At 33.9% G+C, this 25,000-nt stretch overlaps 2 protein-coding genes across 9 annotated transcripts in view; one reads left to right on the top strand and one right to left on the bottom strand.

Moving 5' to 3' along the window:
• LOC129743701 (zinc transporter ZIP10) overlaps nucleotides 1–16,198 on the bottom strand; it is a 114,635-nt gene extending 98,437 nt beyond the window's left edge. The window contains exons 1-2 of one of the 7 annotated variants that reach the window (XM_055735814.1): nucleotides 15,907–16,198; nucleotides 4,427–4,967 (exon numbers count right to left, since the gene is read on the bottom strand). In XM_055735814.1, coding sequence (XP_055591789.1) covers nucleotides 4,427–4,693 — 267 coding nt within the window. In that variant the 5' untranslated portion in view covers nucleotides 4,694–4,967; nucleotides 15,907–16,198. Of the gene's footprint in view, nucleotides 1–4,426; nucleotides 4,989–15,762 lie in introns of all 7 variants that reach the window. The other 6 variants (XM_055735813.1, XM_055735808.1, XM_055735812.1 and 3 more) reach the window with 6 other exon arrangements.
• LOC129743703 (angio-associated migratory cell protein) overlaps nucleotides 1–25,000 on the top strand; it is a 101,379-nt gene that overhangs the window by 49,882 nt on the left and 26,497 nt on the right. The gene's annotated exons all lie outside the window — the stretch shown is intronic.

Raw genomic sequence — 25,000 nt, forward strand, 5'->3', positions numbered from 1 at the left:
TTGTTTTCCATACATATTGTGAGGCTTTATTCAATTGATTATCAGATGTGATGAAGTATCGGTCTTAAATAAATAAATAAAAAAATTCTCAATTCATTTAAAAAAAAACTATTTTAACTTTTTTTAAACTTGTTAGGGGTTCGGAAATAAGTTCATTTTAAGATTATTTAACTAACCAAATTGTAACTGTGCGTGTTCGGAGTTCCGCATCCAAGAATCGCCCGATGATCCACAGCTGGCTTCAAATGCTCACCTACTAAGACGATAGACAACAAGAACTGCATATCATCATTAATCACTAACTCGAACTGCATGAATCTTTGAGCTCAAACAAACTTCAGTTGCAATTTTCGGCTGACTAAACATTCAAAACTATTAAAACAAATAAATTAGAATACACTTTAGGTCGTTTGACCTTCATCAGCATTCCAGAACGATTAAAGCGGTTCCGCTGGAGAATTAGTTTTGTTCTATTATGCTTATTTTCTTCAATGAAATCAGTGATTTTTATATGTTAAAAAATTTGGTAGTTTTAAATTTCAAAATTCTACGAAAAATTATTTTGCAAAAAAAGCGATGAATTAAACATGCATTTTATTTTAATCATCTGTCACTAGATCGTTGTATAAATTTTTACAAACTATTCGAAATTTAGATTTTCTTACGTTAAACAACAAACTTGTAGAAGTAACGGACCAAAAAACCTCTTTTAATTGTTGCAATAACTGTTTGAAAAACCTCATAAATATGCTCACTTTGTTTACACTTGAACTCAATCTGTTCGTAAATTTCACAATTCGTTCAGCTTAATCTTCATTCTAATAGACTGAAGAATGTTCTATGAAACTGGTCCTAATCAAATTAACGAGAAAAAAAAACTAAAATTTGAGTCTAAAAAATCGGTTTATTGAGAAATGAGATACAGCGAAGTAGAATTTAAATTGGATGGAATTTTTTCTAAGTAAGATTTTTTTCAACCGCAAAATCCGGGATAGCGGGAAAAATGAATGCTTTGAAAGTTACATATTTACTGACAAAGTAAATAAACTGTCCAATTCCCTTAATAATGCTTTCAAATACCGATTTTCGAAGGTAAAAAAGATTAAACATAAAAATTTTTAACGTTCTTCAAAACGGATTTAATATCTATCCAAATCGCTTCTTAGTACTCACTGATGATAGCTCTGATAAAATAAATAAACTGTCTTATTACGAGCTGCTCTGTGCTTGTTAACTGATGATCTTCCTTGTTTACTTTATTTTGTTCAAGGAGCATAACTTGCTATGCAAAATACATTCCCCTTATTAATATTCGTAGTTAAATTGCCTTTTGAAATAAATTGAGAAAAATAGTAAAATTTCTGTCTTGAGAGTATCCGCAGCAATCGGAAGCAAAGTGAAAATGCTTACTCGCCACCATCACTCTGATACCGCACCGGGGGTTAGTATATGGGTGAGCAAAATAGGGCCGTTGCCGTCGGGACCGACAAAGTCACCAAATTTGCTCACAAGAAAGGAGCGGGAGCAAACATGCACTGAAAAACTATAGACTACTAAATGTTTATTGATGATATTCTTTATTATACAAAATGTTGAATAAAATGCACGATAAACTCAATTTAAAATAACTAAATAGTAATGATCGCATGGTACCTTAACTGGAAATGTACTTTGGGGTTTTTGATGACTGTCTGTGGCACCATATGCGAATTATTTATCTAATGATCTCTTAACAGTTTAGAACAGTTAAGATTTCCTAAACAGTTTGTAAAATGCTATAACCATTTGTGAACGTCTCCTTTTTTGCTGTCTCCTATTCGGCTTATTTTCAAATCATCGCTGGATGTTGGAATCTTTCCCTCACTGTGGAAGGAAGCCTACATGTTTCCTGTTCACAAGAAGGGTTACAAGAGAGATGTTAACAACTACCGCGGAATTTCAGCTCTATGCGCGATAGCCAAATTGTTTGAATTGGTTATCTTGGATCCAATTAATTCGTTCTTCAAGCACCAACTTTCCAATGATCAACACAGGTTCATGCCTAAACGATCCACGACTACTAACTTACTCACCTTCACATCTTTTGTGCAAAACAACTTTGCTAGGAAAACCCAAACTGACGCCATATATACTGACCTTTCTCCTGCATTCGACAAGGTGAACCACGATATTGCTATCGCAAAGCTGGAACGTCTGGGTTTCTGTGGATCCCTTTTGCACTGGTTCCATAGTTACTTAACAGGTCGAAAGTTATCCGTTCGTATTGATGACTCTTTTTCAAATCATTTTCTTGCCTGCTCCGGTGTGCCTCAAGGAAGTCATTTAGGACCACTAATTTTCGTGATATATTTTAATGACGTACTCTCGCTCCTTGACTGTAAAAAACTTGCATATGCCGACGACCTGAAACTCTTTCACACCATAAACAGCCAAGAGGACACCAATTTCCTGCAGCAGCAGTTCAATGTGTTTGCTCAGTGGTGTGACATGAATTGCCTGCCCCTGAATCGCAGTAAATGCTCGGTCGTATCATTCTCACGTAAGCGACACCCTTTCATTGCGGAGTACGTTCTCGGAGACGGAATCATTTCTCGAGTGGACCACATCAACGATCTGGGCGTTATTCTCGATCAACGCCTGGAGTTTAAGACTCACACAAACTACATCGTCGACAAAGCATCCAGAAACCTTGGATTCTTATTTCGCATGGCCAAAGACTTCAAAGACGTGTATTGCCTGAAAAGTCTTTACTGCTGTATAGTTCGTTCCATCCTCGAGTATGCTTCAGCTGTTTGGTGCCCTTTCTACCAGAATGGGGCTGAACGAATCGAGGCTATCCAGCGTCGCTTCTTGCGGTATGCCCTACGCCATCTGAACTGGCAAGACCCGTTCCGTTTACCAAGCTATGAGAATCGCTGCCGCCTTTTAGACCTAGATACGCTTCAAGCCCGCAGAAACGCTACGCGCGCTCTAGTTGTTGCGGATCTCTTAATGTCGAGAGTTGACTGTCCCGTTTTGCTGGAGGGCATTCCTCTCAGCGTGCGTCCCCGAGGATTGAGAAACCAGCTTTTGCAGCTCTATGTTCCTATTCGTCTCAACAACTATGGAGCGAACAGCGCTTTATCGGCATATTGAAAACGTTCAATCGCTTTTCTGAGCATTTCGACAATTAAAAAAATGATTTATTTTTGCATAAATAAATAACTGCCGCTTTGAATTAATTAATATGAACGATTTTTTTCAATTCCCTTTTTCATAGTAACAGTTAAGACTCGCCCGCGATGCTCACCCAACTGGTGTGCGAAAGAGTGTGTATCCTAAAACCGGGCCGCTGAAATGAGCCAAACCGGGCCGCGTATATTCACTCATTGGTGCGTTTGCTCTAAGGGTTCAATTGAGTTCTTGGGGGTAAATGTGCTTAATATTCGGATTTCCAACGTTTTTTTTCACGAATATTCAATGCACATTTTAAGGAGCTTGTCTCAGAATCTTTAAAGAGGAAAGGTTACTAACCAGTTTCAATCATGTTGAAGATTACATGACAATTGCATGACATCAAAATAGCTACGATTAAACTAAAATTTTCAAGGAAAAATCGTTACGTAACGATAAGCATACTTTCCCCCTTCCCCATGTACCAATTTGAGCGTTACGTACGCCCCCTAAGTGAACTTTATTTTGTCATTATTAAACTTGAAAGTTGCAAAAGTAACTAATTTGTACGTTGGATGTGATTTATTTTGTCCGATTCCGATGAGTGAACTATATGTACTCATTAATGAACTTGAAAGCTGCAAAAGTGATTTATTTGTACGTTATATGGGACAAAAGTGCTCAAAACGGGATTTACTTAGTCACATTGAGGTGCTTTCAAATTCAAATCACCACATCGAGTTTTATTTTCAGTTAGAATTACTTCTAGGCATGGTCTTGTGGTAGCATGTTAGATTTTCACCACGATGGTCGGGGTTCGATTCTCAAGCCGGGCAAGTTTTTGTTTTTCAATAAGTAATTTAGTTACTGACTGACCATTCTGATACGATATATGTAGGAAATGTAGAAAAGAAGCAATTGAGAAATTTGTCGAGTTTGAAATGCGGTGCGTGGCATCATGGCGACACCATGTACAGAACATAGTAAATAATCAAGAGAAGGTGATATGAACCGATGTCAAGCTGGAAGCTGAATAGAAGATCATTAAGACTTGTTTTGGAACTTAAAATTATCAATAAGAACTTAAATTTTGAGCTGCATAGAGCGGACTTCATATCAACGATGGGACTGAGGAAGCGTTTTTGTACATGTTTTATGGGACTTTTTCTTGCTTGGTTTTTAATCTACCTTGCGCTCAAATAATGCTACGCTATTAAATGTTTATGTTTTCATTGTATTTCGCAAACATTTTTTGTAGTTGCGCAGCTCTTACCTCGAAAGAAATAACCCCTTTGCTGCCGTACTTGTTGAACAGGTATTTGAGAAACTTATTTTCGGTTCCACTGCCACCCTCAACGATGTCATCCTTGGTGACCTGCGAAATTACCGACGGTGGTTGATCGTCACCACCTTGCTCCGGCACGGATGAAGTTGATGATGCCCCGGTCACCTGCCCGATTCGCCATCCGCCCAGAAGCGAGACCAGGAAAAAGAACCAAAACTGCTTACGCCTCAGCGGCCTTGCGTGCCGACTTTGCATTGTTGTAACAAACGAACAACTCAAACCGATTACGGTTTTAAGATTTTTTTTCTCTCTAAAAACTTTTCTTCAGCTAACACAAAATAAAAACACACTCCAGTCACACTAATCGACTCACTTTGCTGCTCTTGCAGAATGCGATTTTTTTTTCGAAAAATTAGGCAATGTTTTCTGTTTCTGTTGAGGTAGCTTTTCTTCACTCTTCTACGGGTAGCGTCTCAAGCAAACGACAACAAAACGCTCGATGGGCTCACGACAACGTGTTCAAGCACTCCTGTGGATGTGTTTAGAGAACCTATCAGTGACATCTTAATCCATTCGTCAAAGGGAGAACGTCGATAAGCTGAACTTGGCTTGTAGATTGGACAGCATCATGGAAATGTGAATGAGAACCGGCATAAATTATGTAAATCAAATCAGTTTTATCAATTTTCTGATGCTGGAGTCCGAATTCTAAAATTCGCTGTAAGAGTATTATCAATGATGTTCGCTCCAAATTCGCACAAAATCGCACTCGAAAAATATCTATAAATAAAATATTTGATTTCATTATTCAGGTCTCTTATTCTATATTTTCGGTGCCTATTAACTGATTTCAAAACTATGGTTGAAAAAAATTATATCTCTTTATCCGGCCTAGGTACGTTCCAAAAAAACATAGCCGTATAGTTAAACGCCTTAAAACGAATCTCTAATTTACAAATCCATACAAATTTATCGGGTTTAAATTGGAAAAAATAGTAGCAAGCTTTATCAGAGATTATATTGTTTTATTGCAGTTTAGTCTCAAATATCAACATATCTAGTACATGCGTTTGTATATTGAACAATAACTGACTTTTAAAGAAAATCAAAAACTTCAAATTTAAAAGAACTGATCATAAAAACAAATTTCACTGCAGTTATACGCTTATTAACTAGTTAGGAAAAGCTTGGCTTATAAAAGAAATAACGAACGTTGTGTCTTTCTTTCTGCAGTCCTTTGTTAACAGCTTATGGCTGAGTTTATTTCTTGAGAAACTTTAGCACTTCTTTTGATGTCTGCATCTTTTTCAAGAAGCATGTTCATAAAACTATCTTAAATTGGAACTTAGAACTTACCGAGGATCATAAACAAGACCATTAGGGGAGATGAGGGCATAACGAGCACCCAGGGCATAATGAGCACTACGCTTTTCTACGAAAGTACGTATTTTTTTAAACAAATTTTCATGAGGATTTGTTTCGTACTTCCTATAGTATTAACTTTTCACAAAAAAAGGAATCTCCTTATCATCTTTACAGAGATATTTAAAAAAAACTAGCTTGGTTCTCAAGTTACGAAAATATTATAATTTTTGAGCACCCAAAATAAGCTCTTATGATCTTAAAATAACCTTGATCTATAATGTACGCACTGCAACATGATGTACACATTGTTTCTCAATTTTTACCATCATAAAATTTTTGATTTTTCACTTTTATCAATTTTAAAACACGTTTTTACTTAAATTTGTTGACTAGGGGCATATAGAGCACCATATTATCGAGGCATAATGAGCATTTTCTGCCGTAGAATCTAGCAGCGAATTAAAATTGATTTATAGCGCCACACCTTGACTAGTTTTCATCCGACGATTTAGCCTATTGGTAAGGTGTCGGAGAAGTAATCAAAAGACTAGAGTTAGATTTCTGTTCGAGGTGATTTTTTTTCCATTTACAATTCATGATCGATTTTTTTATTGTTACATTATACGGCTAGTAGCATCATCCTCCGAACAAAGCACATAATGTATGAGCTTGCGTGAATTGTTTGTATTCTACAAACAGACCTAGATTATTTTGTTATTGCTTTGTTTGATGAATCTACGACTCACCTGACTTCATCAAATTGGATTCGCTGCTAGATTCCCCGCAAAAACGCACATCTTGCTCTGATTGATGGTGCTCATACTGCCTCAGGGGGGGTTCTCATTATGCCTCCACAGTGGCTGGTTTTCAGCTTTTGGCAAAATTTTTTAAAATGCATTTTTTAACGTTTTCATCTAGTTTTTCACGTTTCAGCCCGTTAGGGAATTGGCTTTTCAAGTGTCTGAACACGAAACAATAATGTAACCTCCATATTATAGCTATGTTCTATGGTTAAATAAGCGTTTTCCTTAAGGTGGCCATTATGCCCCCATCTCCCCTATACAAGAAATAATATAGAAATAGAAAAAATAGTGTTTGAGCAGTAATATTAACATTTGGCCGTTATAGCAAAACATCTAAGGCCGTATACGAAACTGTTCCGTTATTGATGCAGTCCGTTATTGCGAAAGGTCGTATAACGAGCAGCCGTACAATATTGTGGTATTATAAATTATAATTTCATGAAGAGATTAACCACCGTAATTTTTATTTGTGACTTTAATTTATCGGCCTCAGCGGTGAAAAGTGATGTCCTTTTTAGTAGGGACATCTAAAGATTATGAAATTTTTATGTAGATGGATAGAAGGTTAGATTTTTTTTAAATTTACGAACACAAACACATACAGGATCTCAATGAAACTTGATGTTTTCTTGAAGAGATTCCTTTTTTCTTAACCCTAAGCGTACATCTTTCGAAGATATGATGGCTAGCATCTTACAAATGCTAAAACCACCAACCCACAGAGAGTGTTCTATGTATGCCGTGACCGGGATTCGATCTCATGCCCGCTGGCTTAGAAGACTTGAAGGTTGTCCTCTACGCCACCGGCTGCGGATGAAATGAAAGATGGTGAAAATGAGCGGGTAGAATTTATTTAGAAGCATTATCATTAAATATCAATTTTTTTGTTCTTCATTGGCCTACTACTATGAAGTGGTAGATACAGATAGAGTTGCATCTACCATTACACATTAGTAGGCCAAGCGTGGTCCGCCCCACAAGGGAAAACTTGCAGTTCGTCCGCACTACTAGTTGCTATCGAAATACAGGTATATGAACTTTTCTTATACCGTGGGTAAATTAAAGGGATTTTTTCGATTGCTTTGATTCAGTAGAATTTCTCAACCAAAGAGGCTCCCAACACATATTACAGTCTAGATCATTTTCAATCGACGCCAGAGTTCTGAGTTTGACTTTTTTCATTTTGTGATAATTTACCCTATTGGATATAAGAATCAAATCTTTTTATGAGGAAAAAAGTGAAGCTCTAGATGTCAACAATATTTATAGAATTTAATTTTCAACTGTGTGAATAGCCTGGTTGGTGAGAATGCTCATAGCGTGTGGTCTGTTTCGTTTGCTAGCTAGTAATACTTAGGAAACTGCAGTGAATCCGTATACCCATGGTGGATAAGCTACACCCAAAACAATTTTGAAATTTTTTCTACGGGATTTTTCACGTAAATTGAGATTTTGTTGCATCATATCGATTCTACGTGAATTTTGTAGTAACCACAGAGTATCAAGGATGCCCTGGTATAAGCTACTTTACTTTCACATAACTTACACATGATTTTCACGTAAATTCCAAGTGGATGATCTAAATCCGTTTTATGCAATTGTCTCAAACGTGTGGTTGTTAATTCTTATTAGAAAAGAGAATTGTCAGCCAGCTGTTGTGAGAATTTTTGTGTCCCCGCAAGAGGAACTGCATTGACAAGCATAATTAGATTTAGCTTTGTCTTTTTGGTAAGTGTCTTTGTTTTTTTTTGATGATTCGGAATAATAAATTTATTTTTGTTTCCATATTTTGATAACAAGGGATGGATCTGGATGCATGTGCCCTTCCGAAACTGGTGCCGGTTACAGTTTTTTTGGTACGACTTCCCGGAACAAGGTAAAATTATGTTTTAATTAGATCATTTATTTTTCATTCCTGAATACTTTTTCATTTTTTCAGCATTCCACAAACCACCCTGCGTTGCTGGAACTGCGGGAATTGAAGCGTTTTATTGTGGTTAAAGTGAAGTGTAAGCGAAAAATATTGTGAAAACAAAGTTTGTTCTAAATAAAATTTTGTTATATTTTCATTATAAACACAAACAAAAATACAAATTGAGCAACATTTCACTCCGATTCTAAAAACACTTCTCGTAGCTTTCATAAGCACAGTGAGTTGAATTAGCTTAGCTTAGCTTAGCTTGTTTGACTACTCATATCCACCTTAAATCATTGAACTCGAAATGCTATTTAATTGTTTCAGGGGGCTATTTAATTAAGTACTTCAAAGAAAAAGATGATTTTTTTGATATTTTTAATCAATTCATGCACATTTCGAATTCCATGATCGCTGGCGTGGCTAAGCAGAACAAGTTCCACATCGCCAATGGTTGCTACTCCGTGATTAATTGAGGCCATCAATTTTGCACAAAGTCCAAAAGAATGGTGCTTGGGATTAGCAGTTCATTCTCAATGTACAAAACTCATGCTCTCCGTTTTTGAAATGATTAATAACGGCGCCGGCCACGTCCTAGTAGTCAATGGGGAAAAAGGAAGGAATGTTAGTTTGATACTCTTTAGGTTCAACTAGCAACTTAATGCTCCTGCATACTCCAAAATTAATTTTGAAATAGTCAGAACCAGAAATAAGTAAGTATCACCAACTATGTAAACCGTCTGTACGTCTGCGAATCTATATTCAAGTATCAAAGGAAGGGGTTGTGTTAGTTAGAAAAAGGTAAAGATCAGGATCCATTTTGGTCAATGGTGCGATCGTATTTTCCTACACCTTCTATGCTCCTAGATATTTCATAAGGAAACTCCTACTTCTATGAGGCATTCGATAAATGTTAAATAAATAAACATTGAAAAGAAAATTATTACCATCCACATTTCATCCCTATCAAATTAGCTTTTTTCCCTAACAGTGATCCCTGTTTAATCAAAGAATTATCAAAAGGCTTTTATGATTTAAAAAGAAAAAAAAACAATATTTTGAATTGAATGCATTTTTCATAATATGCCGACAAAACTTCTCAAACTATTTTTCGTGATTAAAACCATTTTGAAAATTCTTCAATTCTTTCTTCTCCATGCCTCTTTTTAAGCTTCATTGCATGTACAAAGTAATGTTAAAATTTTTGCTACTTTCGAAAAGATCTGATATATTTTTCGATTCACCAATTCGAGTAACTACTAATTAATCAGAACATTACATTATTTTTAAATGTTGGATATTTTGAGAAAAACAAAACGCGACCTTTTAAAATTAACTTGAAATAACATGGAAACAATATTTTAAGTGATTTAAATTTACTTGTAGAACGAAGGAATAAATCTTATGAACATACACAAATTTTGACAATAATGAATGATTCAACGCTGCAGAATCATTATAGAATGATGAGAAAAATAGAGAACAAACAGCAGATCTTGAGATAGAAATAAAACAGCGATTGATAGTTAAAAATAACTATTATCTCGACATATGAAAAGAAAAAAAATTACACACATGACATGATTTAATTTATATGAAAAAAAGCAGATATCAACAAGTTTCAGCCATCTTACCTGTCACAAAAAAAGTTTATACTTAAATTTCCAATATGAGTGACAAGAAGATCAACTTATATTCAGATTATTGGTTTTTGACGATTATTGAAAAAAATAATATTTCAATTAGGAATAAGAACAATTAGCTCAAGTCATTTTTGCCGTTCCATTAATATTTCTTACTGTTTGTGAACATCATACAATGAGCATCGTGTTTCATGTAAAATATAAGCCACGTTTTGTTTTCATAGAAAAAAGTAGTACATTTCGAACAAAAACGCGACCCGAAAATTTATAATAGTTAAAAGTATGATATTAAAAAAAATTGATTTAAAAAAGGCAATCAATTCAACACGAAAGATACAATTAATATAGCAAATTATTCCGAAAAATAAAATTTATCCAGCAAAGTGCTGGATGCAGGAACGAAGAGTTTGTAGAAGTTTGTAGATAGAATAAACTTTTTTTTTTCAAATCAATCGCCAAAATTTACAGGACGTATTATAATTTTTTTTATTATTTTTTGATTTAGATCTGTAAACAATTTTGATAACTTCACGCAAAAATCGTTCCTTACGAAGGAATCCTATTCGTAAAATTTATTTCGAAACACGAAGATGAAACGGAATAAACAATTAGGAATATTCTAGTTATATAAGTAAGGCGGAAAATTTATCTTTTTTATCTGTTCAATAATAATTACAACACAACGATCGATTTGTTTCGCATAGTTTGTTTTTTTATATGAATTCTAATTGGATTTTTTCCAGCCGAATGAAGATTGTGCACCCACAAAGGATGAGCCTTTCATTCAGACTTTCCTGAACTAAGTTTTATTGAATACCAGATAAATTACGGTGACCGAAGAAATCAAAAATAAGAACCAATAATATTGAAAGTATCAATAGTGTCCTAACTTTTTATATGTATGGCTTATGATTTATAATGATTTACGGTAAAGCTTCATCTTTGATTTCTAGTATCTTAGGACAGAGTATGCTATTCCAATCCCCGGTCCAAAAAACGATTGAATTTTCTTGGAACGATTACTCTTTTATGCAAGTGCAATACGACGCTACTAGATCTCTTTATAACTCGATTTATCACATTTAAAATATGAAATTATATCACATCACTTGTTTATTTGTTCGATGTACATTCCTATTGGAATTCATTTTCAGGTAATCATAAGCACAGTGAGTTGAATTCACTAAAAATTCACGTCAATTGTAGGTAAGGCCCATGAAACACGAATTCTTATAGGGACGTGTTTACATATTGATCTCGTGGGGTCTACGTGAAAATCAATTAGATAAAAATTATGTAGTTTTTCACGTAGCCACGACGTGCAGATTATTTTATGTGTACATACATATAAGACTGAGTCGATTTGGGGCCATTTTTGAATTTCTCAAATCCTAGGGTCTAAAAAGTTTCATTGTAGTTCAAAACTCATCTACGTTTTTTTTCAAAATTTTTAAGTAACGTTTACACGTGTAAATTTGAACTTTTAGGTTTATATGGAAAATTGCCATTTTTGTTTTTCTGTGGAACTGCTAAATGTTTTTGTGCAAATTTATGAATAGCAAGGTAACAAAGTTATTAGCAGTTTAACAGGAGTATGTCTTTTGGCATTGAAAAACAATAATTTCAATGGACATCACTGCCGGTGCTTCGCGAAGTATTGCATGAAAAGTTGTCATGCAATACCTCGCTAGGCACCCAGCAGTGATGTCAATTGAATATATTATTTCCCAATGCCAAAAGACTTTACCCTGTTTAACAACAAATAACTTTTTTTTCTCATAAGATACCATGTTACGGTCTTCGACAAAATTGTTCAGTGGAAAGTTTCCTTTAGAGAATTTTCTAAATTGGCACAAAAACCATAAGTAGGCTCGGTTCCACATAACAAACCAAAAAGTATGATGATTTTAATTTAAGTACAAAATATTGAATTTTCCCATTTTTTGTGATGGTCCCATTAGCCCATTTGGGTCCATTCTCCACCCCATACGCTACTTTAGGAGTGAGAGGGAGTTTTCATCCCCCTCGTCACCCCCCTCCCCCTTTGAAATTTCCAAAAAAAACACGAAGGGGGAAGTCAATAAAATTTGAAGTAACTTATGGAAATTTCGAAAAATTTATCAAATGTCCGAAAGATTACAAAACAAATTGTGAGAGATGAGAGTTTTATAACCTTTTGTATCCTTGATTTCATTGGATTTTTCTAAAAAAAATTATTTGATTCATAGGTTTTGTGCAATGATATTGTATGCAATTTTGTTGCATACAAGCTTTCGTGCAATTAATTCCAATTTATTAGTTTTTTGTATTATTTTTTAATATCCCACCCCCCCCCCCCCCCCCCCCCCCCTCTCGCGATGTTCCAACTCCGAGTGACAAAAGAAGGATTGGAAATTTATTCCGGCCTAATAAAGTTAGCATTATTAGTTCAATTTCTGTACGACTTGTTTGTCTTACTCCTGAAGCTTCGTCAGAGCTTCACCACATTGATATGATCCTTTTAAGGATTCGGCTTTGTATCAAATTGGCTGTTTGACATATTGTATTGCCAGTTTCCTAAACACATTCAAGTTTGAACTGTCTTTGATGTTGATCGGTAAATCATCGGTAGGTAAATAGATCGTTTGCTCATTTTTTCGTGTTAGACAATCTAAAATCTTGAGCGCTCCTTGTACTGTATCTGCGGATATCGATTCCGTACTGCAGGCCATCCAGTAAATAAGTTGGTAACATTCCTTTCTTCATTTTGAATATAAAAATTCCTGTAATCCTCTGCTTAACTCACAACCATTGCAGCATATCAAGCATTAAAGCTCTAGGAGTATATCGGTTGCATCGTATTACCACTCTCATTATCATGTTTTGAATTCTTTGCAGCCACTTCAATCAAAGTGTGGCTTAATAACTGATTTCACGTAGACTTATTCGGCAAAGTACTCCGTATTTCATAGCAATCTTCTTAATAGTATAATTAGTCGATGTGAGCTACAAAATTTAGCTTTTCGTCGATTTGTACTCCCAGATATTTGACTAGACGTACTCTTTCGATTGCATAACCATCAATAGATAGGTTTGAACAGACTCCGGTTTTTCGATTTTCAATAATCATCCATCTGGTTTTATTGAGGTTCAGACTCAATTTTCGATGTTTTGAAAAGTTTGCAATGCTTTTCAAACAAGCATTTGCTTCTTGCATGACTTGCTCCAAATTATTGCCACACCAATAGGAGACTGAATCATCCGCAAATAGCTTTAGACGACCACACTGTAAACATTTTTTTTGTCATTGATGTAAAATTTGAATAACAAAGGACCCAACACACTTCCTTGTGGGACACTTAAGTTATTTTCTCTGTACAGGGGGTAAGATGAACTAAATTTAGTTTTTTGCATTCTGTTACCCAAATAGTCCTTGAGCCAGTTAAGAACTGTTCCACTGATGCCAATTCTTGTTAATCAATCAGAATTTCTCGATCAATCGTTTCAAAAGTTCTTTTGAACTCCAGAAAAACTGTGTAACTGTGTAGTTTTCGATGTTGATTTTTCAATTACGAAGTACAAATTCACTACAGATTCAGTTTAATGTTGCTTCCTGAATCCAGACTGATCGGCAATTAGTATTCCTTTGCCCACAATAAAGCGTATAAACTGCCTTTTCACTGCTAATTCCAGCACTTTTTCTTGAGTTTCCATCAGGGACGATGAAATGTTGCCTCGAGTCTTATTTTGTTTCTAAATCGGAACTACAGTTGAACACTTTCATATTTCTGGTATTCTCCCTGATCGAAGACTTGTGTTAACAATACACTAAGGTCTTTTTTACGCGGTTTGATTTTGCTCAGTATTTCTAACACGGCTTCTTTTAACGCGGTTTTTTGCCATGGATATGTTTCTTCTACACGGCTCTCGCGAATCAACATGTTTTTTTTAGCAAAAATATTCATGGATGAGTTTAGAACCAAAACGAAGCTTTGTAGATCCCAAGGTTTGAGAAATTCAAAAATGATTCCAAATCGACCCAGTCTAATACATAGATACATACATCTCAAATCGTACTTTTATCCGACTCGCACTTTTGCCCCACCTTACTCAACTTGTTGGTGTTTTAATCGAAAATTAACACAATTAACAATTAATGTGTTAAAAATTAGTCGAAATTAGCCTAAATCGTAAGCGACGATTCCAGATCTATTTTTTAGTCATCTCAAGACAAATGTGGGTAATCAACCAGTTTGAACATCAATATTTTGATTTTTTTTATGAAATAGTTATGTGGAATCATTACCAAAAATTTAAAAAATATTCTTTAAAAAGCCTATGAAAAATGATTCTCGATCTGCGAAGAAGGAAAATTTCTGCACAAAATGAAAACACTAGTTAAGACAGTATGGTACGGACAATTTCCTTGGATCACAGAATAATACTTCAAAGATATAGCTAGATCACGCAATTTTAAGATAATTCTTTATTCAAACTAACAATCACTGGCACCACACTGACTGGAGGGTGTTTCTGAATTCTGGTTTTAAAAGATTTCGAATAATTAAACAACAATTTTGAAGATCACATTACTCTTCAAAACTTTTGATTTAAAATTATCACAGATATTTTTTGATTTATTTTTATTCTAGCTCTTAAATTATCTTCTCAGATAACATAGTAAAATTCTTTGGCGACTAATGATAGGTACTCGTATTCTATTTAAATTGATTTTTATCTTTTTCAAAGGTTACCCTTAGATCTATAAAGATTAAGATGTGAGTAATTAGAAAACTAGAAAAAAAGAAATGAATGGCTTCCTGGTAAATAAAAATCAGTTCTGGAAGTCGTGACATAAATGATTAAAAACAATTTTAAGCTGTATCGACAATATTTTAGTTCTGAAATTGTACTTATATTTTCAATATTCAGCAACAGAATTTTTAGCTTTGATTTCAGCAATAAATATAACCAATTCTCAAAATAAAATCTCGAATTTGGTTTTCATTTTTAAATTCAAGTTTATTTCACATTTGAAGGTCGTTAATGTTTTTTTGGTTTTTAGCTGCTAGGGATACCAGATACTATTCGCTTAAATATAGGAATTATCGTAGGTTGTCTGATTTTATCAATCCAGAATTGATACTCTTGATACCACTTGATTATCACTTGATTTATTTTTGCAATTTTGTTGGCACTTCTTTCGAGTTCTCGAAGCGGTTGGTTAGCAAATTATTGCTCACTCAAATGCAAAAAACCTGACAGGACCGATGCAGAGTTTCAAATCACTCATTCAAACTTGCCAAACTTCTGTTTGCTATTTCAATTTTCACTTCGAGCTGCTGACGACACGCGTAGGATCAAGTTGTTTATGGTTACGATATCATTTGTGTATCATCACATCTTGCTCAGTTTATGGAATCAGTCAGTATTATTTTCCCTTTGCGATTAGGGCACTGTGACACATCTCCGATACACTACCATAAATAATCCCCACGAGCCAACAAAAGAGCGCACTTGTCCATATTGTTTGGTCAACTCATCCAGAATGCTGCCCAGCTATGATGCCAAAGGTATGTTTGCGCAAAGTCTCAGCAAATAAAGCATCTTTCTTCATACAAGACCATTTCCAGCGTTATCGAAGCGTAAAATCAGCACAACCCAGCCCAACTCAGAATTCATTTACCAACCGGCCATTCAGATCATACGTTTGGCGATATGGGTTCAGAACGCTGACGACAAAGAGAGTCGGGCGGAAATCACCATTGCTGTGGCGGACGCACGACACCGAATTTATAATGACCCTTGCCCAACATGATCTGGTCCCAGCAGTCTAAGTCCGAATTCGCCGAAAATTCCAACAGAGTTCACTTTTGCGTCCTAATATAGTATGCGAATGTGCGAAAACGGGTTTCAACCGAATATGTGTTCCAAAACAATCCTCAACAGGTGAAAGTATCTCTGAACTGACGACGGACGATGGATCGCGCGCGCTCCAACCGACTTTCTGAAGTAGTGGCCACCTTAGCGACCTGATCGCAACTGAGTACGGTAGTTGACAAAAGTGGCGTTAATATCCGACAGCCATCCCTGGGCCCGGCCTTAGCTGTTTGATGTTGGCTTAGCTGCGGTCAGATCAACTCAATGAAAACACGGGTCCAGGTCGTCGTTCAAAATACACCAGAAAAAGATATATGTAGATACATAGGCACCTACTTATGCACTACGGCAACGCCACTACGCCACGCCATAAAGGTATTTCTGAGCTGCCATATGTATAGGACAAATCTCTGAGCTTTTTCAGCTGTTGTGAGGTTTGTGTAGGTGAGAGAATATTATCACGAAAATAAACGAGAAAATAAAATGAATCCAGATTCGCCGCAGCCTCCCTATGATGATCATCCCCGGACCAAATCGGCGGAAGATGATGGTTATGGTGATGGAATGGTGAGTGTTTCTTCCGTGAATATGTTTATGAATAGAGGTGTGTTAGGGGTACAAATCATATCTAAATTCATGTTTCACCAAAATCATTATTTTAACATTAAAACACAAGAAGACTTAACCAGAAATGTTTTGTTAGATTCTGAATTTATGGTTTTCAATATGAATTTGGTTACAATTATTTAATCGTAATTGAACTTGTTAGTTTTGATAAAATTGTGAAGGATGAAATTGTTTTACATTTTTCAATTCTGGACTTTCTAATGTTTCAACTTTTCAGGATTCTTAGCAGGATTCTATACCAAAGATGATCCAAACTGAAACTCAAGAACAATAAACTATATACTTACTAGATATTTTTCCGCAAGTATCTGGGCTGGGTAGATCTAGGCAATTTTATTCTAAAACCTTGTGAAATTAAGGCAATTGTTTTATAATTTTCCCAAAGATCCGATCAATATGCAGGCAAATTTCGGAATTATTCTGTTAACATAAAAAAAACACATTGAAAACTGTTTGTTTTATAATCGAAATACATCCGCCGATTCAGAATTATGTTTAAAGTTTCCAAAAAATCTTTTATGTTTATTTTGACGAAATTTGTTTAAAATGAATTATTTGGACCCGAATTACATAACTCTAATGACTCAATTGAAATTTTCGTTTGATTTTGTAAATCCGGACAATCTGGTAAGCTTAGTCTATCTTTATTGGAATTCAACTTTTTGGACTTAATTTCTATCAACAAGTGAGCGTTGTCATCCGTCCCGCAAAAGCGGGAAATGTCCTGCTTTTTTGTTGAATGTCCCGCCGCCCCGCATTTTCCTGAAAATACCTCCTTTTTTTGGAAAACAGCTTAAACTTACACAGCAAAAATCAAACTTGAGCTACAATTTGAATTCATTGGTACAACAAAAAAAAATCTTTTAAATATGTCTTTTTTCCTTTAAATATGCAGATTTTTTCAAAGTTTTTATAAGACAATACTGAATAACTCTAAAATTACAGTCAGATTATGATTCAGTTAAGCGTTCTTGGACTGCGTTCAACCAACCCAGCAAACATGAAATCGTATCAGAGATGATAACTTAAGTTGTTTACAATGGTGTTGCGAATCGCAATTCCAACTGCATATTGAAATGTGGTATAAAATGTCGCCGGAAGTCAGTTTGATTCGGATATGATATAAAAAGCGCTCCAGGTTTGTGAATTTAGAAATGATTTTGCTCCCGCGAGCGCTTCAAGTGAGAAAATAATCGTCATGTTCTTTCTGCAGCCAGCAGTGCATCAATATGGTTTAAATCAGATGAGAATTGAGTAATAATAATTAATTTTGCATTTTTCCGATAGGTACGAATAAGGTGTCGAATAACACCAAATTGGTATAGTTTTCGTCGCTTTAGAAAAAAAAATGAACTTTATGCATGTATGTTGCCTCCGCTTTGGTAGAAAAATGCTGTTTTTTCAACATTTATTCGATCATTCTATAATGTATATGAAACGTACAGTCCCCCCACAATCATGGGTCATACACAATTATTAGTCACTGATCATTAGAACTGCTGATATCTTCTAAACCAAAAGAAATTATATCATATTATTATTTCTAGTTAATCGACAAAATCATTAAAATGCATTAAAAATATTATTTGTGCGTTTGATAACAGTAAAATTGTTGATTGAATACTTTTTATCAAAGGTGAACTATAAGCTGTGGAACTATCGCATCAAATTCCAATGTTAAAAGGTTGACATCTTAAACCGTTAAGCCCCTTATGCGGGTATTTCAAAGATTCCAACCAAATGAATTGGTCCCATATAAGCACAAAAGAAGAGTTTATATTTTCCAATTAAAACTGAGCGAATGAAATGCAAAAATTCAATAATATTTAGCAAAATAAAAGTGACCCATAATTGTTACAGAATCCACCAAGTTCCACACAATCATGGGTCACTTTTTCGCGAGCAAAACAAAACATTTCTCGGTTGCTAGCTCAACCCAATTGCCCCTTGAACGCATGCTAGCAAAGAATACCCCTGAATGTTTGCCAGAAACTTGTTGATTTTCATGTTGATATTCGGGTGTTGCCATGGACTTCTATGTGACTAATAATTGTGGGCAATATGACTAATAATTGTTACAAGCTTCTATTTTGACTCATAATTGTGGTTTTGAATAACGTTGATTGTTTCGGTAAATTATTTTATTTTTCAACAGAATTGGAAACAAAATCATGTTTGAAATCAAAGAGGGAATATTTAATGACTGAAATTCATGCAAAGCTTGATGTTTGGTCCACTAACACCCGAATGAACGAACATTTGAAATTTGAAAAATTTGAAATGATACGTTAAGTGACTAATGATTGTGGGGGGACTGTATATAAAACAGCATAAGGATATACAGTGAGCGAAATAAGAATAGCACCACTATGTGTTTTGCTTGTTGAAATATGAATGTTTGAAAATCACCAAAATTTTCGTCTATAAATTGTTTTGAATTGTTTAACGGATAAATTAAGCATAAGTTTACTTTTTTTGGACGTTGCAATTGGCGTTGAGGGCCAAAACTATGATAAAAAGGGTGCGAAATAAGAATAGCACCACTTGTGTTTATCAACAAAAACAAGATTATTTCTTAAAAAAATACTGTGTGGAAATGAATAACAATGCTTCTACGAATTATTTGAATAGTTTACTGCATTTTAAAGAGTTATCTAGAATTCCAAACATTTTCAAAGGTTTTAAAATGGTATTTTAAGAGATGCTCTTCTAGACCTAAGGAATTTGATATTTGAGCTGTAATTCTTTATCAAACTACTTACTTTCTTCATTAAAATGACGTGAAATGATGAATCAAACATTTTCGGTTTATTTTAAATCAGAAAAAACAGGTTGGAATTCATAAACTTAGATTTTTTTCAATAAACATCACTTTTTCCAGTTTCAAGTTATAGATGGCAGCACTAGCTTGCCGTTAAAACCAGGTTCAGGTTTACTTAGGCCCATATTCATCATTTTGAGGTAGTTTTCCAACACAGTTTTGTTAGAGTTCACGCTGCAGAAAGCTTTTCCGGATTTGCAAAAGAAACACCAGCACAAGAACATAACACCGCCAAAATTCCTGCTAATCTCAACTTCCGATTCAATTTTAAATCATACCAATAATACTGCAAGTTATCTAGTTCATCAAGCTCCATCAGAAAGTACAAAATTATTCTGATTATCAGTCCAAGAAATTTACTTTTATGGGTCCTTGATGAAATTCTTATTTTTTGATATTGTGATCTTAGAATTTCCAAGGCGGTCACACGGTACCAAATACTTATTTCTTGACCAAAATCATCCAGCACACCTGAATTAATCCCAGATATTCGAAAATGGGCATCAATTCGGTTTAATTGCAAGAAAGTGCTGTCATCTATGACTTGAAACTAGGAAATTAGCGTTTGACTAATTAAAAAAATTAGTATTTTTGAATTTGAAGCCGGTTTTTTTTTATTCAAATTCAGCATCAAATCTATGTTTCGTCAATTTGCATCATACTTATGAATGATAATGGAGAAATAAAGCAGTTTGATAAAGCTTAAGTATCAAATTCCTAAACGCTAGAGGAGCATCTCTTAAAACCCCTTTTTAAAGCCTTTGAAAATCTTTGAAATTCTATAAAACTCCTTAAAATACAGTTATCTATTCAGATAATTCGTAGAAGCATTATTATTCCCTTTTACACAGTAAATTTTTAAAAATAATCTTGTTTTTATTTAAAAACACAAGTGGTGCTATTCTTATTTCGCACCCTTTTTCACATTTTTGGTCCTCAACGCCAATTGCAACGTCCAAAATAAGTAAACTTATGCTTAATTTATCCGTTAAACAATTCAAAACAATTTATAGAACAAAATTTTTGTGGTTTTCAATCATTCATATTTTAACAAGCAAAACACATAGTGGTGCTATTCTTATTTCGCTCACTGTAGCTACAAAAATTTTGCTGGAAATGCAATGTAATTAGCTTTAAGTTGCTTCTAAATGATTGCACTAGGGAACAGCATTTTTTGTTGCTTATGTTTCAATACAGTAGTTTTTCGATTTTATCACGTGTTATCTAATGGCAAAACCGTGAATTTGGCGAAACTTGAAATAAAAATGGAAAAATGGCAAATGATTTCTGAATGATTTTCAAAAACAACGCGATAAAATCGAAACAATAACCGTGATCATATCGAGCGTGAATTTAGGGAGTATTGAAAAATCGAACAGTGATAAAATCGAAAAACTACTGTAATTGTTTTTGGATGATTTAAGCGTCCTGAACTCGAATCATTTGTCCGATTTTGCCTATTAGATCTTGTTTTAGTTAAGACTAAGTGAGATAATTATGAACAATATTACCCAGTTTTTTTTGTAGTATCAGCTCAAACAAGTAGCTCTTTAATGATCACATTCTGGAAAGTAATCAAAAATGAATGACTGGTTCCCTTTTTCATTTAAGGATATTTTCCTTAAACAACTTCAAGTTGTAGCTTGTGGGCGAAATACGTTTGTTCATAATTACCCCCTTGTCTGTGGGGTAATTATGAAAACTGTTACGATTCTTGTTATGTGATAACTTTTGATATTGGCTATATTCCTAGATTGAAAACACATCTGTATTTACTGTAGTGAGCTTTTTTGATTTTTAATGTTTACTGTTGAGGAGTTATGGATTACTTTTAGTTTTACATAGGTGGGAGGAATATTTTCATGTAATCTCAGATCCACAATTCTAAAAAACTTTTAATTTAATGTTTTAGGCACATTTTCAAGATTTGAGTGGTTATCGTAATTTTGACTGTAAAAAGTAAAATTTAATCATCAACCAATGCTCACTCCGTATCTTGAAAAATATGGGGTAAATATTAAAACTTCATTGTGCGTGGGTGGAAATTATTTTTCAACAGAAAATTATATCAAACCTTGTGAAGCATCAATTACTGAACATAAAACTTTCAAAAACAACATTCAATCTACATTCACATGATAAGACACGTCTCAAAACAACTTGTGTTTTTCAGAGACATGAATTTTGTTAATAACTTTATATATGTAGTTAGATTTGCAAATTATTACTGTAACTTATCAATATTATAATAGACTATCATTTTTCATCAGTTTTGAGACCATATTATAACCCTAACGGCGCTTACGGCTTTTGTTCGGAATTGCCCCTTGTCATAATTAACCCACTTAGCCCTACCAACAAACCTGCTTGGAAAACAAAACCTGATTTTGAATCCTTTTAATATCCTTCATCCAATCAAGGATTCTGATTTCGTCTAGATATTCCTGATTCAGAGATACATCACTTGAAAAATATTAAATTTTACAATTTAAAAAAACTAAAAAGATAACATTTCTGGCACTGCTGGAAAAAGTCTTTGAGTTATTTGATATTAAAGATTTTAACTTATTTAAGAACTTTGATGAAAACTGCAAAACGCTTGGACTTATCGTTTGAAAAATATCGAAGATTTTATTTGGGTTAGAATTTCCAAAAAATGTCGTAAAAAATCCTTTTTTATAAATAATTTGGAAAAAAATTATATGAAAATTTCTATAACGTTTTTCTCAGAAGTAAAAATGACTCGCGGTCTTCAGAAAAGCTGATCGTTGAATTAAAATCTTCAATTTCGAAACTTATATAATGTTCAACAGTTTTGCCAAAAAAGTACAATTGAATGAATGATTTTCTACTTATTTCCTAAAGTTATCCAAAAAACAAGAGCTGTTAGAAAAAAGTTAATAGCATATTTGAAGTCAGCGTCCCAAATAAGTCTTAATCAGTTTTTAAGCAATTTGCCACTCGGAAAAGTGTAAATTTTGTTACCCAGCGTTTTACATTTTAGATTTTGACGAAAACTTAGTACAATTGCCTTATATCATACACCACCTTTTTCGACTCAATTGTCCATAGTATTCAATGATGGAAGTTTTCTAGAGTTTCAAAATTGTTTAAACAAATTTGAAATATATTTGTTGTCACACAAAGTATCAAATTGGCCGTTCACATATAGGACTTGAATTTTTATTTTCTCAAATAACGTATTGTTTCACGTGAACCGCGGAAAATAACCTTGCTTATGGCAAAAAAAACCATGTAAATGGAAGCCATGTAAGAAAAAACTCAGCAAAATAAATCCGCGTAAAAAAACCTTAGTTAACTTTCTAGTAGAGATGTACTGAATATCCAGTCGGCCGAATACCGCCCAAAAGCCGTTAAGACGAATATTCGGCACACCGAATAAGTTCAGCTTAGTATATTCAAAAGAAATATTGAAAACGCTACACAATCATCAAAAACTTATGGTTTCAGTTAAACATCTGAGATGTATCCGTGTATTTCTAACTGTAGATCGTACGAGAGAATGCTGACAATTATCGCTTTATACTGTGATTATCGTTTAATCCAGATTTTCTTGAAATACCTAGGCTTGACCATAATTCCAATAAAGTATCGAGATAAGTCAAATCTGGCCGGGATTCTTCCGGACAGGATTTATTAAAATTATTCGCTAAATCAAATAAAAACTTAAAGGCGAACCAGTCTGTGGCTGAAAACCTCTCAAATATAGACAAAAAAAACTTTTATATCTCTTTGAAAATTTAAAGATATTGTGATAAAATCGATTTTATAACAATTTGAAAATCAACATAAAATTTGTTCAGATTTGCCCTTTTTCAAAATTTTTTTTTTGATAAATTGTCCTGAATTGCCAGACCGTGAGGATTAAAGTATGGTATGCTTAAGGTTAAAGATCATCGTTCTTTTTAAAAACTAATATAGAGATATCGTGCTCAAATTTTACTTTCATCTAATTCGATATCAAATACGCAATTTCAAATTCCTTGGCACTTGTTTCGACGTGTTTTATCCCAGATTTAAAAGGCACCTATTTTCTTTGGTGATAAACTTTCTAGAAGCGACAAGTCATCTGATGTCCTTTCATTTATTGGTAACATTTTTTAAATTAGAGAGACCCCTACTTGGAAAAGATCATGAAATACATCATCTGGTTGAAAATAATCTACTTAAATACATGAGGGGCATTAAGCTGGAAGAAAAACATAAAAATCAAAATATTCCCTCTTGTATTTTCATTAAAAACCCAAAAGAATATTCGTTTTGCCGAATAAATGGAATGGTCAGTATTCGGTATTCGGCCGTTCGCCGAATACCACTGTTCGGTACATTTCTACTTTCTAGGAATAACTTAAGCTGATGATATACGTATAAGTTTGGCTATACAATTAGGCTTCTTTTTTAAGAATTTTTTAAGTATCCCACTTTTTTCGGCTGTGTCCCGTTTTTTTCCAGACATGTCCCGCTTCTTTCTAAAAGTATCTGGCAAGAGTTTACTTTTTTGTCTTTAAAACCTTTATATATGAGCAGTTTTAGGTAGCGAACATTAAAAAAAGAAGTTATATATACATATTGCACATACTTATGTATATGTATACAACCAGGATCATAAAATCAGAACATTTGAAAAAAATGAATATTTATACAAACAGTTTAGTAAACGATACTAAATTTACTGAGTTGAAAATATAACGATTTTATTTTCGAAATATTGGAGTAACAATTTTTAATCTTCTTATAAGATGTAATCGAGTTTATAAAAAAAAATAATGAACAAGCATTTAAAAATGATCATTTCCCATACTTCACTACTTCAAACGAATTTTTTTTTCAAGAAAATGACAGCAATGGAGAAGACGACTGTGACTGTTAAAATACTCTCTAAATATGATACATTTAAAAATAAAAATTATTTAAAATGGAGCGGGGTTTGATCTCAAGGGAACATATATTTTTATTTAAAAATATGTACATACAATATAAAGCTCAGAAACAACGGCTGTGTAACGTGAATGTTGACGTTAAAATCGAATTGCTGCAGCTATAATTGCCCTAAATGACTACTACATATTTTATTCAAAATTTATTGTTAGATCTTACTTAGAAAAAAATCCCATGTTAATAAAGAGGTTGAATTTTTTGCATTCAGCTTATTCTGTACATTTTTTGTACGCTTTGAAAATGTCATTTAGTGCATTTTTACTAAGTAAATTAAAATCAATTTCCACACTTCTGATTTCTTATTGCGTTTGAGGCATCGCAACCGTACCTAATATTTGGATTTAATATTTTCTTGCCAATACAGTGGGATTATCAATTCAATATCAAATCAAATTTCAAAACCGAACTACGTTGGAGATTTTTTTTATCAAGACAAATCAGCTATTACACATGTTAAGAAAAAACGCATATATTCCTGTATATATCTAGACGTTTTTCTGAACATTTGGAATCATAAAAATGCCATAAAGCAATGGATCTGACAAATTCAATCATTTTTGGCCAAATTAC

This window comes from Uranotaenia lowii, chromosome 2 (genome assembly GCF_029784155.1).
Source record: "Uranotaenia lowii strain MFRU-FL chromosome 2, ASM2978415v1, whole genome shotgun sequence".
NCBI lineage: Eukaryota > Metazoa > Arthropoda > Insecta > Diptera > Culicidae > Uranotaenia > Uranotaenia lowii.